This window comes from Schistocerca piceifrons, chromosome 6 (assembly GCF_021461385.2).
Source record: "Schistocerca piceifrons isolate TAMUIC-IGC-003096 chromosome 6, iqSchPice1.1, whole genome shotgun sequence".
NCBI classification, from domain to species: domain Eukaryota; kingdom Metazoa; phylum Arthropoda; class Insecta; order Orthoptera; family Acrididae; genus Schistocerca; species Schistocerca piceifrons.
In genome coordinates this window covers 261,988,847-262,004,238 of record NC_060143.1, presented here as the reverse complement: position 1 = coordinate 262,004,238, position 15,392 = coordinate 261,988,847, and the positions used below count along the sequence as shown (strand labels likewise).

General features: G+C 44.1%; 1 protein-coding gene and 1 non-coding gene across 2 annotated transcripts in view; both read left to right on the top strand.

Annotated features, from left to right (window-relative positions):
* Positions 1–15,392, top strand: part of LOC124802517 (excitatory amino acid transporter 2) — a 294,422-nt gene that overhangs the window by 133,291 nt on the left and 145,739 nt on the right. The window contains exon 2 of the mRNA XM_047263357.1: positions 4,490–4,615. Within this exon, the coding sequence (XP_047119313.1) occupies positions 4,531–4,615 (85 nt within the window). The 5' untranslated portion in view covers positions 4,490–4,530. The remainder of the gene's footprint in view (positions 1–4,489; positions 4,616–15,392) is intronic.
* Positions 7,444–7,518, top strand: Trnas-cga. The gene has a single exon. It is a non-coding gene; the product is annotated as a tRNA-Ser (tRNA).

Here is a 15,392-nt window from a genome sequence, read left to right as displayed (position 1 = left end):
TGCCTCGTGTAAGGAGCAGAAATGCGTACCATCATGTTTCCGACTTTGATAAAGGTCGGATTGTAGCCTATCGCGACTGCGGTTTATCGTATCGCGAAATTGCTGCGCGCGTTGGTCGAGATCCAATGACTGTTAGCGGAATATGGAATCGGTGGGTTCAGGAGGGTAATGCGGAACGCCGTGCTGGATCCCAACGGCCTCATATCTCTAGCAGTCCAGATGACAGGCATCTTATCCGCATGGCTGTAACGGATCGTGCAGCCACGTCTCGATCCCTGAGTCAACAGATGGGGACGTTTGCAAGACAACAACCATCTGCACGAACAGTTCGACGACGTTTCCAGCAGCATGGACTATCAGCTCGGAGACCAGGGCTGCGGTTACCCTTGACGGTGTATCACAGACAGAAGCGCCTGCGATGGTGTACTCAACGACGAACATGGGTGCACGAATGGCAAAATGTCATTTTTTCGGATGAATCCAGGTTCTGTTTACAGCATCATGATTGTTGCATCCGTGTTTGGCGACATCGCGATGAACGCACATTGGAAGCGTGTATTCGTCAGCGCCATACTGGCGTATGACCCGGCGTGATGGTATGGGGTGCCATTGGTTACACGTCTCGGTCACCTCTTGGTCGCATTGACGGCACTTTGAACAGTGGACGTTACATTTCAGATGTGTTACGACCCGTGGCTCTACCCTTCATTCGATCCCTGCGAAACCCTACATTTCAGCAGGATAATGCACGACCGCATGTGGCAGGTCCTGTACGGGGATTACTGGATACAGAAAATGTTCAACTGCTGCCTTGGCCAGCACATTCTCCAGATCTCTCACCAACTGAAAACGTCTGGTCAATGGTGGCCGAGCAACTGGCTCGTCACAATACGCCAGTCACTACTCTTGATGAACTGTGGTATCGTGTTGAAACTCCATGGGCAGCTGTACCTGTACACTCCATCCAAGCTCTGTTTGACTCAATACCCAGGCGTATCAAGGCTGTTATTACGGCCAGAGGTTGTTGTTCTGGGTACTGATTTCTCAGGATCTGTGCACCCAAATTGCGTGAAAATGTAATCACATGTCAGTTCTAGTATAATATATTTGTCCAAATAATACCTGTTTGCCATCTGCATTTCTTCTTGGTGTAGCAAATTTAATGGCCAGTAGTGTATATATATACGTCTGTCTTTTCTTTCGACAGTGTTCGAAAGACACCATTCTTGATCCTGAAGGCGCATATATACTAAAAAATGATATAAATTCTGAGATCAGCTGCAATTGGCCATTTCAATGAATTCAGTGACAAGCGGAAACTTGGGTCGGACCAGGACTCCAATCCGGATTTCCAACTTTGCGCAAATGGTCAACTTCGGCTATCAGTGCATACTTTCCCTTCGACCCGAATTCCCACCTTGTCCCACACTAATGACATAGCGACCCCTGTCCACTATACTCATTGTGCGCAGCATCAGGCTAGATTCCCGTAGGGGTCCAGGAGGGAGACTGCGTTTGCAGTCCGAAAGAACAGACACCACACATACATAAATATATACGGCTTGACGACCATAAGATCATTTCAGATTCTCTCTCTCTCTCTCTGTCTGTCTCTCTCCCCCCCCCCCCCCCCCCTGAACTCCTACGATAGTCCAGCGTCATGCGGCATGCATTTCAGAGCGGATGCACTCTCTCTCTCTCTCTCTCTCTCTCTCTCTCTCTCTCTCTCTCTCTCTCTCCTGAACTCCTGCGACAGTCCAGCATCATGAGGCATACACGGATAGCCGAAGGGGTTAAGGTGGGCACTCGCGTAAAGCGGGATATTCGGGTTCGAGTCCCGATCCGGCACACGTTTTTACTTGCCATTGAATTCATTTCAGTGCCCAATTGAGACCGATGTCAGAATTTTAGATCACCAGAATTAATATTTCCCACACATTGGAGTTTGTGTTGTTTTCAGTGTTGCTAACAGATTAAAACAATGTACCCGATTGGGAATCGAACGCAGATCACTGTTTTTCGTATCCAGTTAATGTACCGACTGACCTATCCAGGGACAAATCACGACACGCCCTCAGAGCTGAAATACTGTCCGTATCGCCCTCTTATTTCCAGACTGCACAGAAATAATCCATAATACATTGTTGAACTAGCAGTAAACATATTGAGTAGAAATGGCTCAGCCACAGCCGAGATGACGCCATTGTGCAGCTCATGCTCTTCTGAAACGTGTACGTTGCTCCGTTAATACTGGTGATGTACAAGAGCTGTTGATTAAATATCTTTATTTTTTTCCAAAAACAATCGTATATCTTCCACTGATACATCGACATCAAAACGTTGATACCGTCTAGCTATATTTTTATTTTATATTATATTCTTTCACATTTTTCGGAAAATATTTGAAATTATTTTGAAATTGTAGTAGGACATAATTTTACTTTCATTGTGTTAAGCAGTCTTACTACTTCTTGAGCTTTCATCAATTCCAATCTTTCTCTTTGACTGTCTGAAGCAAGCATATGTGGCACAAAAGAGCAACACCGATTGATTGGCGAGGCAGAACTGAAAAAACAGGGAAGTCGACGTGAAGTGTTCCGGACAAATCCGATAGGTGACAAAACCGAACGATGGACCTATCGGACGTCTTTTATTGTGCCACTTACATGCTGTTTCTCATTCAGGGAAAAGAGAAACAACAATGAACTAAAGGAAGTAGAGGCAGCACACGGTAAAATGGTGCGTGAGTCCCAAGAAATAATGAGAAGATGGGAAGAATATATAGAATGGCTATACGCTGCAGACAGCCGACCAAGTGAAGAAGACCTAGGGTTAGAAGAAGAAGATAAAGTTGGAGATGATGACAAAGGAAATGCTATACTAACTAGTGAGATTGAAGAATCTGCGAAGGAGATGAAAAATGGAAAGGCAATGGGAATCGATGAGATTACTGTGGAACTGTTAAAGTCATTGGAGATAGAAGGGAAAAGGGGGTTGGTTGAATTGTGTAATCAAATATACATGACTCGAAAATGACCAAAGGACTTTACAGAAAGTATCTTAATACTAATAGAAAAGAAAAAGAACAGAAAAAAGTGTGAGGAACATAGAACAGCGAGCCTGATATCGGATGCAGCCAAAGTCTTGCTGAGGACACTCAACAGGAGGTTGTATGGAAAGCTGAATTGCGTAATAGGAGATGAACGATTTAGTTTCAGGCGAGGAGTGGGAACTGGAGATGCTATTGGGCTACTGAGAATGATAGGGGAGAAATTGATCTTGAGAAGGCTTTTGACTGTGTCAGATGGGAGAGAAGAAATAGAGGAAATAGAGCAAGTGAATAACTTCAATTACTTGGGAAGTGTAATAATCGATGATATGTATTGCTCAACAGAAATTAGGAAAAGAATTGCAATGGCAAAAGGAGGATTCAAGAGGAAACAGAAATTACTTTACTATACAAATTACTTTACTATACAAATATGAGGGAAAAACTTGCCAAATGTTACATCTTGAGCGTTGCACTATATGATGCGGAGACCCGGACATTGAGCCGGTCGGGGTGGTCGAGCGGTTCTAGGCGGTACAGTCTGGAACTGCGCGACCGCTGCGGTCGCGGGTTCGAATCCTGCCTCGGGCATGGATGTGTGTCATGTCCTTAGGTTAGTTAGGTTTAAGTAGTTCTAAGTTCTAGGGGACTGATGACCTCAGATGTTAAGTCCCATAGTGCTCAGAGCCATTTTTTTGGACATTGAGGAAGGAAGATGAAAGAAGATTGGAGGCATTGGAGATGTGGATATGGAGAAAAATGGAAAAACTGAAATGGGAAGACCGAGTAAGGAATGAGGAAGTAATAAGAAAAGTTGGAGAAGAAAGAAACATGCTGAAAGTCATCAGAAAGAGAAAACGGAACTCGATTGAACATTCTTTGAGGAGGGACTATTTATTGAAGGAAGGAATAGAAGGAATGGTGGAGGGGAAGAGGAAAAAGAAGATATCAAATGCTGGACAATATCAAAGGAGACAAATATACAGAAATGGAAAGACTGGCTATGGACAGACAGAAGTGGAAGAGGCTTAACCCATGACAATACCTGCTGTAAGGCAGAATACCATACTACTACATGCTGTTACCATTGTTAGCAAAATGGTTATCGCCAATCATTAACGTCTGTAGTTTTCCTTTCAGTTCTTGCTCGGGGGGGTAGGTAGGCTGCTAGCTTGTTGATTTACAGAATATCTAATGCTAAATCAGTACTTAAATATACAGCTCTAACACCGGCAGTGTGTTTACAATACGCAGTCGATAGTTTTATAGGCAGGTACGTCGAATTTATTTCCTCCGTATATCGATACACGGGTACTTTTTCCGATGTATCGAGATACGATAATGGTATTTTTTAAATATAAATGTATAGGATTCTCGGTATCTTTAAAAATATCAACAGTTCTGTGGTGTAACGGTGCTGTCGCCGTGGCGCTGTTGCAGGCTTCTCGCTGCGGCCGCTCCAGCTGGGGTTGGACGCTGTGATGCTGGTGGCGTACCCTGGAGAGCTGGTCATGCGCCTGCTCAAGCTGATGATCCTGCCCCTCATCATCGCCAGCCTCATCGCAGGTACGTGCCGCACCACTTCTGTTTGTTTCTAAACAAAGACCGCACTCCAGCTTTATTTCTTTCCATTTATTTATTGTTTCCTGATGCTTTGATTATTCTCTAAGGTTTGCGTTGGTTTCCTTCCACATTGCATGCTGGCGATGACTACAAGTTTTTTCTACAAAAGTATTTTCCTTTCACTAATCTTAAGCGGCAGTACGCCTGCATCTGGCAGATGGTCAAATACCTCAGTTTTCGTTGAGCCAGCTTACTCCATTTGTTCCCAGAGTTCATAGTTATGATTGGTGAATTTTTGGATTTGTCGATTAGTTATGTACAGAGTGGTCGGAAATTCTGGTTACTAACTTCTAGGACATGTAGAAGGTAGTGAGTGCATAACACTTTGAACAGGAACCCATGTCCGGAAACGTATCGTTTCCGTTCTACGACAGTTTCAATGCAGATGATTATCTCACCAACACCCACGTGAGCAGGGGCGGATCCAGAGGAGGGGGGGGGGGGTGAAATGGGGGCAATTGCCCCTCCCCTCCCCCCGGTGCTTGACCGATCTTTTTTTTCCGACTGCTTTACGGCCTGTCTAGTATGTTTTACTTGAAGTCGAAGATGTAAACAATGGCACGCCGTTTGATGTAACAATTCAAAAAGAGACCTTGAAGCCTCTTCCATTTAGTGAATAAACTACAGAAGAAACAACTATACTTACGAATAAAATGATAATATTCGCTGAGGCATGAGCGATCTGTGTCCCTTTTTCAGCACTTTCCCTGCAGTGCGTATGTAAGATTTTGTTTCTAGTGGCAATTTGCAAAGAGATGGTGTTAATAATTAAGCGATGAACACCGAAGGAATACTTGAAAATATTCTCATTAGTTGCAAATAGTGAGAACCTTACGACGGTCCCTTTTATTCTGCAATTGCACGTTTTCGATCTGGATGAACGCTTCTCCCCCATTTTGGCTTTCTTCTCACTTTTGATGGGGAATGTGAACAAACATTAATGAGCCAAATGTAATAATGTAGACGAAAATAATGTCTGTGGATTCATTCACAATCCATTCTCTCATACAGTAAGAATATAAATGTTACGGTCAGCAGATTAAAACAGATACTGACGTAATTAACAATATAAGATGATTCCCTGAACACAGTCAAATACCCTATTATAATTTTTCGCAGTCGTATCGTCATTGCTGCGTATAAACACACGCGCGAATTCGATGGCAACGTTCTGTCATATGAAATCAATTGGTGAACTAATTTCGAAAATTTCAGAATGGAAACGAACATTAGCATTTTTATACATTATTTTACATTAGCAGACAAACACGGAGTTTTTCAAGTGCACGTGTCGTATTTGAAGAATATTTTTTAGGTAGTGCAGTAAGTTATTTCATTAAACACCCTTAACACATAGCGATACACAATTAAACTAAAAGCAGAATATATATATATATATATATATATATATATATATATATATATATATATATATATATATATATATATGGGGGAATTAATTTTTTGGAAGGAAGGTACCAAAAAATATGCCCCCCCTGACCGAGATCCTGGATCCGCCCCTGCACGTGAGGAATGTGCTTAGGCGTGATCCATTACAATTGTTGCAATTCATTTGAAAAGAATACTGACTCGTTCCGTTATTACTTACGCACTTGCATTACAACTTACACCTTATGGTTTACATTAGTCGACAACAACAAAACCCAGCATCTACGGCACCAGCCGCAACGTACCGATGCATTACAACAGCGGCTCAATGTGGCGACCACCAACGTTGTTACACACATTGTACCTCCGAAGCATGTTCTGGTACACTCTCTCCATCCCACCTGGTGTCTCTTCAGTGTCTTGTGCAGCGGCCAGAACTCGTGCAAGCAGATATTCCTCTGTCTCTACAGGTGTCCCATAACTTAGGCTCTTCATACGACCCCACAAGTAGTAGTCCACACTGGTTAAATCCGGCGATCGTGGCGGTCACGCGGTTGGACCACCACGGCCTATCCAACATTCTCCATACCGTCTGTTGAGATGTCTCTGGACAGCCAGTGAAAAGCGAGGTGGTGCTCCATGATGCTGAAACCAAATTTCCTGACGGATATTCAATGGCACAGCTTCCAAGAACGGGTCCATTACGCGTCGTAGGAAGACTACGTATGCGGAACCCGTGAGCTTGGATGGAAAGAGGTATGGTCCAATCACATGACAGTCCAGAATATCTGCCCACACGTTAATTCTAAACCTGTCTTGAAATCCCTGAACATGCGTGGCATGAGGGTTTTCGTCCGCCTAGACATTGCTATTTCGAGCATTGAGAACACAATCCCTTCTGAACCTACATTCATCTGTGACGAGAACTCGACGTGGAAACAGGGGCGCGTCGATGCAACGGTGCAGGAACCGTGTGCAGAAGGCGACGCGTTGTGGAAAGTCTGCGGGACCCATAGCGTGTACCCTTTGTAAGTGGTACGGATGTAATTGTTGCTCTTGCAGGACGTCCAAGATGGTACTGTGACTGACAGCCATTGCACGCGCAATTGTTCGCGAACTCATTGACGGGCTACCTTCAATGCGACGCAGTACACCTTCTTCAAATTCGGGAGTTCGGCGTCGCCGTGGAGGACCACAGTCCTGAAACTTCCTGGCAGATTAAAACTATGTGCCGGACCGAGACTCGAACTCGGGACCTTTGCCATGTCTCCGCAATATCATTTTTTTCAGGACTGCTAGTTCTGCAAGGTTCGCAGGAGAGCTTGGAAGTTAGGAGACGAGGTACTGGCAGTAGTGAAGCTGTGAGGACGGGGCGTGAGTCGTGCTTGGGTAGCTCAGTTGGTAGAGCACTTGCCTGCGAAAGGCAAAGGTCCCGAGTTCGAGTCTCGGTCCGGCATACAGTTTTAATCTGCCAGGAAGTTTCATATCAGCGCACATTCCGCTGCAGAGTGAAATTCTCATTCTGGCACCACAGTCCTGCCTCCTCACGGTGAAGGTACCCGTTTCTCGTAGCCGCTGTGTAACTTGGGCAAACAGTTTGTGCGATGGAGTGTGACGGTGTGGAAAACGTTCGCGATACAGCCGACTAGAAGCTCTTCCGTTACCTCCAGCTTCGCCATACACAAGGAGCATGTTTGTGCATTCCGCAAATGTATTCCGTACAATGTTTCCTCTATCGGTGATGCACAAGTATTGACTCGGTCTCACAGCAAAGCAGACAATAAGTAACACCTGGGGATCGTTTGACGCAGTACATATCATCGTGTCTACCCTGTTGCATACCAGGACAGGGAACTCTGAGACGTTTCTCTTGCCCTAAATAGACAGTCGTAGAATGGAAACGATACGATTCCGGATATGGGTTCCTATTCAAAATGTTCTGTACTCACTACCCTCTAAAAGTCCTAGACGTTTGTTTATTTTTTTATTTTTGTTTACACGTCAAGTTCCGTAGGACCAAATTGAGGAGCAAATCTCCAAGGTCATGGAACATGTCAGTACACGAAATTACAATATAAAAGTAATGACTGATAAAAATAAATGTTCATGAACCTGAAAAAAGTCAGTCCATAAGTTTAAGTAAACGCCATCAGCAATACAATAAGAATCAGCTTAATTTTTCAAAGAACTCCTCGACAGAATAGAAGGATTGACCCATGAGGAAACTCTTCAAATTTCGATTTGGAACCACGTGGATTACTGCTAAGATTTTTGAATTCGAGTGGCAGCTTATTGAAAATGGCTGCAGCAGTATACCGCACACCTTATTGCACAAGAGTTAAGGAAGTCCGATCCAAATGCAGGTTTGATTTCTGCCGAGTATTAACCGAGTGAAAGTTGCTTATTCTTGAGAATAAAGTAACGTTGGTAACAAGAAACTACAATAAGGAATATACATATTGAGAGGCCAATGTCAAAATACCCAGACGCGTGAACAGAGGTCGGCAAGAGGTTCGTGAACTCTCACCACTTATTGTCCGAACCTCCCGTTTCTGAGTCAAAAATATCATTATAGAATGGGAAGAGTTACCCCAAAATATAACACCATACGACATAACCGAGTGAAAATAAGAAAAGTAGACTAATTTTCGTGTTGATGTATCACTCACTCTTGATACCGTTCGAATAGTAAAAATAGCAGTATTAAATCTTTGAACAAGATCCTGAATATGAGCTTTCCACGACAGCTTACTATCTATCTGAATACCTAGAAATTTGGACTGTTCTGTTTCACTAATCATATGCCCGTTCTGTGAAATTAAAACCTCAGGTATTATTGAATTGTGCGTTAGAAACTGTAAAAATTGAGTCTTACTATAATTTAACGTTAGTTTATTTTCTACAAGCCACGAACTGAGGGCATGTACTGCACTATTTGAAAGCGAGCCAACGTTGCACACAACATCCTTTACTACCAAGGTAGTGTCATCAGCAAACAGAAATATTTTAGAGTTAATGTAATACTATAGGGTGAAACCTCCCCTTAGAAAAATTAATGAATTACTGTGATGATAACCTGTCACATTATTTGATTTTCAAACAGCTGAGCAGAACTGAACGTACTCAGACATTTCGCTCTTTACCTATTCTGATCAACACTAAACTGACACACAATATTTTTAGCGCAACGCAATTTGACTTTCAATAATCCCTACAAAAGAATGGTCCTGACTAACATTAACCTATACCTTTCACAAATCACTTACCTCACAAAAATCTTCGTTTCTCGAACTACTGCAATACAGTGAGCGCCACTACTGCCAGCTAAATAAAAGATTCAAACTACTGAAGGCACTAACTACTGATAGGCATAGTTAGCAAATGAAAGATTTTGATAGAGAACAAACAATGTATTTACCTTAATAGTGTTCAAAAGTCATAATATATATAGCAGTTCATGACATCCAGTCTTACAAATTTACTGTCTCTGATGGACACACATCCAGATCATCCGCTTTCAAAACTCCGCCATTTCTCTCCCCACATCCACCACTGCTGGCGGCTCACCTCCAACTGCGCAGCGCTACGCGCTGTTAACATCCAACTGCCAAACACTACAATGGCGACAATTCCAACAATGCAAACCAGCCACAGACTGCACACAGCACAGTCAGTGATTTTCATATAGAGCGTTACATGGCGTTACTAACATAAAAACCGAAACAGCCTACTTACAATGGCATATCATTTATATAAATAAGGAATATGAGGGGCCCCAACACTGATCCCTGGGGCACCCCCCACTTGACAGTACCCCATTCAGATCCCACATCACAGCCGTTATCAACGTTGTGAATAATGACCTTTTGCTGCCTGTTGCTAAAGTAAGAGGTGAACCAATTGTAACGGGAATTTCCGACCACCCTGCATATCCACTGCACAACTCATGAGTCACTTTCTTGAAACTCTGTAATTGTTTCCCGTTGCGACACAGAATCTTCCTCACTAGTGGTTAAAATGCGTGAAGCCCTCGACGTCACCCTCGGGCTCGGAGACGCTTCTAACAGCAAGGTGACGACACATGCGATGTTCATGTCAGGTGTGAAGTGGGTTTATGATCTCGCATTGACACCATATTTCACGACAATTCTGCCCAGCGACACCGTGGACGTGTCAAGCTATGAGGTAGTCACACCGTCTCTTACCCAAATTTCACTCCTTCCTTTGATAAAACAGTAGCTGCTATGCCCTGCGCCTGGGAATGAGTGTCTCATAAACGGAAAAGCTGGACGCGCGTTCGTGTGCCACTGTTGGAGTATCTATGGAAAGAGGTTGCAGGACGATGAAGCCAGGAGTAGGCGAGACGAAGTGTTGTATGTCCATGACCCCTCACAGAACGTGGAGTTCGGAGGACGGCCCGCTCTGTGCAGCACCATAGGCGGCGACTTACATCTACATCTACATTTATACTCCGCAAGCCACCCAACGGTGTGTGGCGGAGGGCATTTTACGTGCCACTGTCATTACCTCCCTTTCCTGTTCCACTGGCGTGTGGTTCGCGGGAAGAACGACTGCCGGAAAGCCTCCGTGCGCGCTCGAATCTCTCTAATTTTACATTCGTGATCTTCTCGAGAGGTATAAGTAGGGGGAATCAATATATTCGATACCTCATCCAGAAATGCACCCTCTCGAAACCTGGACAGCAAGCTACACCGCGATGCCGAGCGCCTCTCTTGCAGAGTCTGCCACTTGAGTTTGCTAAGCATCTCCGTAACGCTATCACGCTTACCAAATAACCCTGTGACGAAACGCGCCGCTCTTCTTTGGATCTTCTCTATCTCCTCTATCAACCCGACCTGGTACGGATCCCACACTGATGAGCAATACTCAAGTATAGGCCGAACGAGTGTTTTGTAGGCCACCTCCTTTGTTGATGGACTACATTTTATAAGGACTCTCCCAATGAACCTCAACCTTGCACCCGCCTTACCAACAATTAATTTTATATGATCATTCCACTTCAAATCGTTCCGCACGCATACTCCCAGACATTTTACAGAAGTAACTGCTACCAGTGTTTGTTCCGCTATCATATAATCATACAATAAAGGATCCTTCTTTTTATGTATTCGCAATACATTACATTTGTCTATGTTTAAGGCCAGTTGCCACTCCCTGCACAAAGTGCCTATCCACTGCAGATCTTCCTGCATTTCGCTGCAATTTTCTAATGCTGCAACTTTTCTGTATACTACAGCATCATCCGCGAAAAGCCGCATGGAAATTCCGACACTATCTACTAGGTCATTTATATATACTGTGAAAAGCAATGGTCCCATAACACTCTCCTGTGGCACGCCAGAGGTTACTTTAACGTCTGTAGACGTCTCTACATTGAGAACAACATGCTGTGTTCTGTTTGCTAAAAACTCTTCAATCCAGCCACACAGCTTGTTTCATATTCCGCAGGCTCTTACTTTGTTCATCAGGCGACAGTGCGGAACTGTATCGAACGCCTTCCGGAAGTCAAGGAAAATGGCATCCACCTGGGAGCCTGTATCTAATATTTTCTGGGTCTCATGAACAAATAAAGCGAGTTGGGTCTCACACGATCGCTGTTTCCGGAATCCATGTTGATTCCTACAGAGTAGATTCTGGGTTTCCAGAAACGACATGATACGCGAGCAACAAACATGTTCTAAGTTTCTACAACAGATCGATGTCAGAGACAGTTTTGCGCATCTGATCGACGATCCTTCTTGAAGGCTGGGACTACCTGCGCTCTTTTCCAATCATTTGGAACCTTCCGTTCCTCTAGAGACTTGCGGTACACGGCTGTTAGAAGGGGGCAGGTTCTTTCGTGTACTCTGTGTAGAATCGAATTGGTATCCCGTCAGGTCCAGTGGACTTTCCGCTGTTGAGTGATTTCAGTTGCTTTTCTATTCCTTGGACACTTATTTCGATGTCAGCCATTGTTTCGTTTGTCCGAGGATTTAGAGAAGGAACTGCAGTGAGGCCTTCTTCTGTGATACAGCTTTGGAAAAATGTGTTTAGTATTTCAGCTTTACGCGTGTCATCCTCTGTTTCAATGCCATCATCATCCCAGAGTGTCTGGATATGCTGTTTCGAGCCACTTACTGATTTAGCGTAAGACCAGAACTTCCTAGGATTTTCTGTCAAGTCGGTACATAGAATTTTACTTTCGAATTCACTGAACGCTTCACGCATAGCTCTCCTTACGCTAACTTTGACAATGTTTAGCTTCTGTTTGTCTGAGAGGTTTTCGCTGCGTTTAAACTTGCAGTGAAGCTCTCTTTGCTTTCGCAGTAGTGGCAGATATCTGCCGACAGAGTACAGTACTGGATAACTATGATTGCAAAGGATACAGGATCATGGAGACTGGATCTTGGATCAATAAAAACGTGCCACCTGGTCGTATGGATAACTTTTCTTGCTACACGTTCGTGTTCGAGTAAGCCGTCATCCAGCTCAGGTACTTGCTTGAAACATGCATCGCGCCACAGGTACAGACAGTTGGGGAGCTGTATTATGCTACGGGGGAGTTTCACCTGAGCTTGTATAGGAGCTGTAGTAGTAATCTAAGGCACCAGCATAACGGTGTATTACGTGAATATTATTGCACACCATCTGCAACCCTTCAGGCTTGAAGTGTCCCCGATGTTGATGGAATTTTCCAACAGGATAACTGTCCGTGTCACAGTGCCAGACTCGTGCTACACAGGTCAGAACCGCGACGCCCAGAGTTGAAGTCATGCGTTTCTCTTATGTGTGGCCGAGAAAAAGTTTTCAGACACACCGCCGCCCAGTAAGACAATAAAAGGCCTCAGGTGGTCAATGAAATCACTACTCACCTTGGAGCGTTGATTCCGACATATTTGGTGGTCGAAAACGAGAGTGCGATGAGCAACAGGACCATGTTAATGACAGCCTTTCACACTGCTGCCACCCCCCAGGACAATTAAAATATAAAGACATCGTGTGGCTGCAACCCTACTGAACGTGATCGGACCCCTTCAAAGTGTAGCACGTCCGCAGTTTTTGCTCTTGTGTGCTGGGTAGAACCACTGGGGGCCGTTCAAAACCATATGACAAAATCTGAAAGTGATTCGAAGCAACATGTTGGTGTTCATGCTTTTCCAGCCCTCCTGTGGCGTCGCCACTCAGCCGAAGGGCGTCGAAATGGTTGCCTGTCACACCTTCGCCAAATAATCAACGACCACCCCTGTACAGGTACGGGTGCTCGACAAAGATCAGTGGGTGGTAAAAAGGGTGGTGCTAAATTGAGGGAATCTTACAGGGAGCCTTTGCCGCACGTGTCAATGTCACAACTCTCTCCTCCCCCTAGCCCCTCCACGATTATTCCATAGGAGGGCTGAAAAAGCATGAACACACTTCGTTGCTTCGGATCACTTTCAAATTTCGTCAATTGATTTTGAACGGTCCTTAGTGGTTCCACTCCCTACACAAGAGCAAAAACTGCGGATGTCCTACACTCCAATGGTCAGTGGCCTTGAAGCCGCTCGATGTCCTCAAAAAAAGTACTGAATTGTCCTAGGCGTCTCGGCAGTATCAAAAGTTGTCAATAGCGTGGTCCTATTGTTCATCGCACTCCAAATTCTCATTTCCGATCACCAAATGTGTGAGAATCCACGCCCAGAGGTAAGGGGTGGTTTCATTGAGAACTTTTATACCACCCGCTGAGGCCTTTCAGTGTCGATACTGATCATCCGTGTGTTTGAAATGTCCAGCCACCTTCAAGAAAAGCACATGATTTCAACGCTGTGTGTGGCGGTTTTGACCTCTATCGCAGGGGCATCAAAAGAAGGGATGAAATGTGGGTAAGAGGCGGCGGGACGACCTCCACATCGTGTGACACGTCCAAAATGAAGTTGTGATGAAATCTGGTGCCGATGTGGCATTATTGACCTACCTTACAGCTTACGTGACGTTATTCACCGTTACAGAGGAAGTTTGTACGCAGCTTTGAGACAAATTTCAAACATCTGCGTCGCAGTGAGAGAGAGTTACTCGGTTTCGATAAAGTGATCCTTTAATTGTGCTGTGCACTGTATTCTCATGTCATTTTGATCTTAAATACGACATCTCACGGTAGCAATAGCCGAAACATGCACTAAGCGAAGTGTGTAAAATTCAGTAAGTAGTTGTGCAAGGTTATATATTTACGTACAAGCGATGATCCAGTGGCTGTATATAAACACGAGATCTGTTATTATCAGACGGAAAATTCTAAAGCACCACAGAAAAACTGCGCTCTATAAAAATAACAAAAAATAAAGAATGTAGTGTTTTCTTAACGCTAGATAAAATTCATAAATTGGAGTAAACGCCGAAATAAGTGCATCGTTGCATTATTTACATTAGCTTTCCTGAAAACGAAATAAGTAGGAAAAATTGATAATTTTACGAAATAGATCAGGAATGAGGGTGGCTGCTTTATATGTTTTGTATGTGTGTTTGTGTCTTTGTTTTACACGAGTATTACTCAGTGACAGCGGCCACCAGAGTTTAGATTTATTTAGAAGTAAGTTTCTAGACGGTGAATAATATCAACCCGTTAGACTAGTTCGGAGAATTACAGATATGTTCAGGAACATTACATTTGTCTCTCCTGGCGAGAGGTTTTTTGCCGGATGAGCTAGTCATAAACGGAAGGCGTTTCATTGTGCTTCACTAGAGACGATCCCCCTCCCCACCCCCCTAAAAACAACGATAACAGCACACGTCGAAACGTTGTGAAAACCTGATAAATTCCTAACAGTAGCATTTGTTTCAGGTGCTACAATTACGACATCAATCAATCGTTCATTGCCGTAGATTTGATTTCAGCGCATGGGTTTTAAGCGTCGGGCTCATCTTCGACGTTTCTCTTGAATTTGAAAACGTCTAGCAAGGGTTTGGAGTGGCATGCTTGCGTGATGCCAGATCAGATCTCAGAAAGAAATAACATTGGTGTAATAATTAATTTCGCTGATGTTGTCAAGCGCCACGCCAGTATTTCTCACGAGACCATTGTTGCACCTTACAAGGTGTATAAATAGTATGTAGCAGAAATTGCGTCTAAGCAAATGTTCGATAATGTGCGACTGGTTGTTTTCCACTTATTCCAGTAACAGTCCCATAATTATAAGCATCCTTTACAGATAACGTTACTGTCATTCGTATGTGTATCTGACACGCGCGGGTGCGTGTGCGCGCGAGCGTGTTAGTGTGTGTGTGTGTGTGTGTGTGTGTGTGTGTGTGTGTGTGTGTGGCGAGGGGGGGGGGGGGGGAGAGAGAGAGAGAGAGAGAG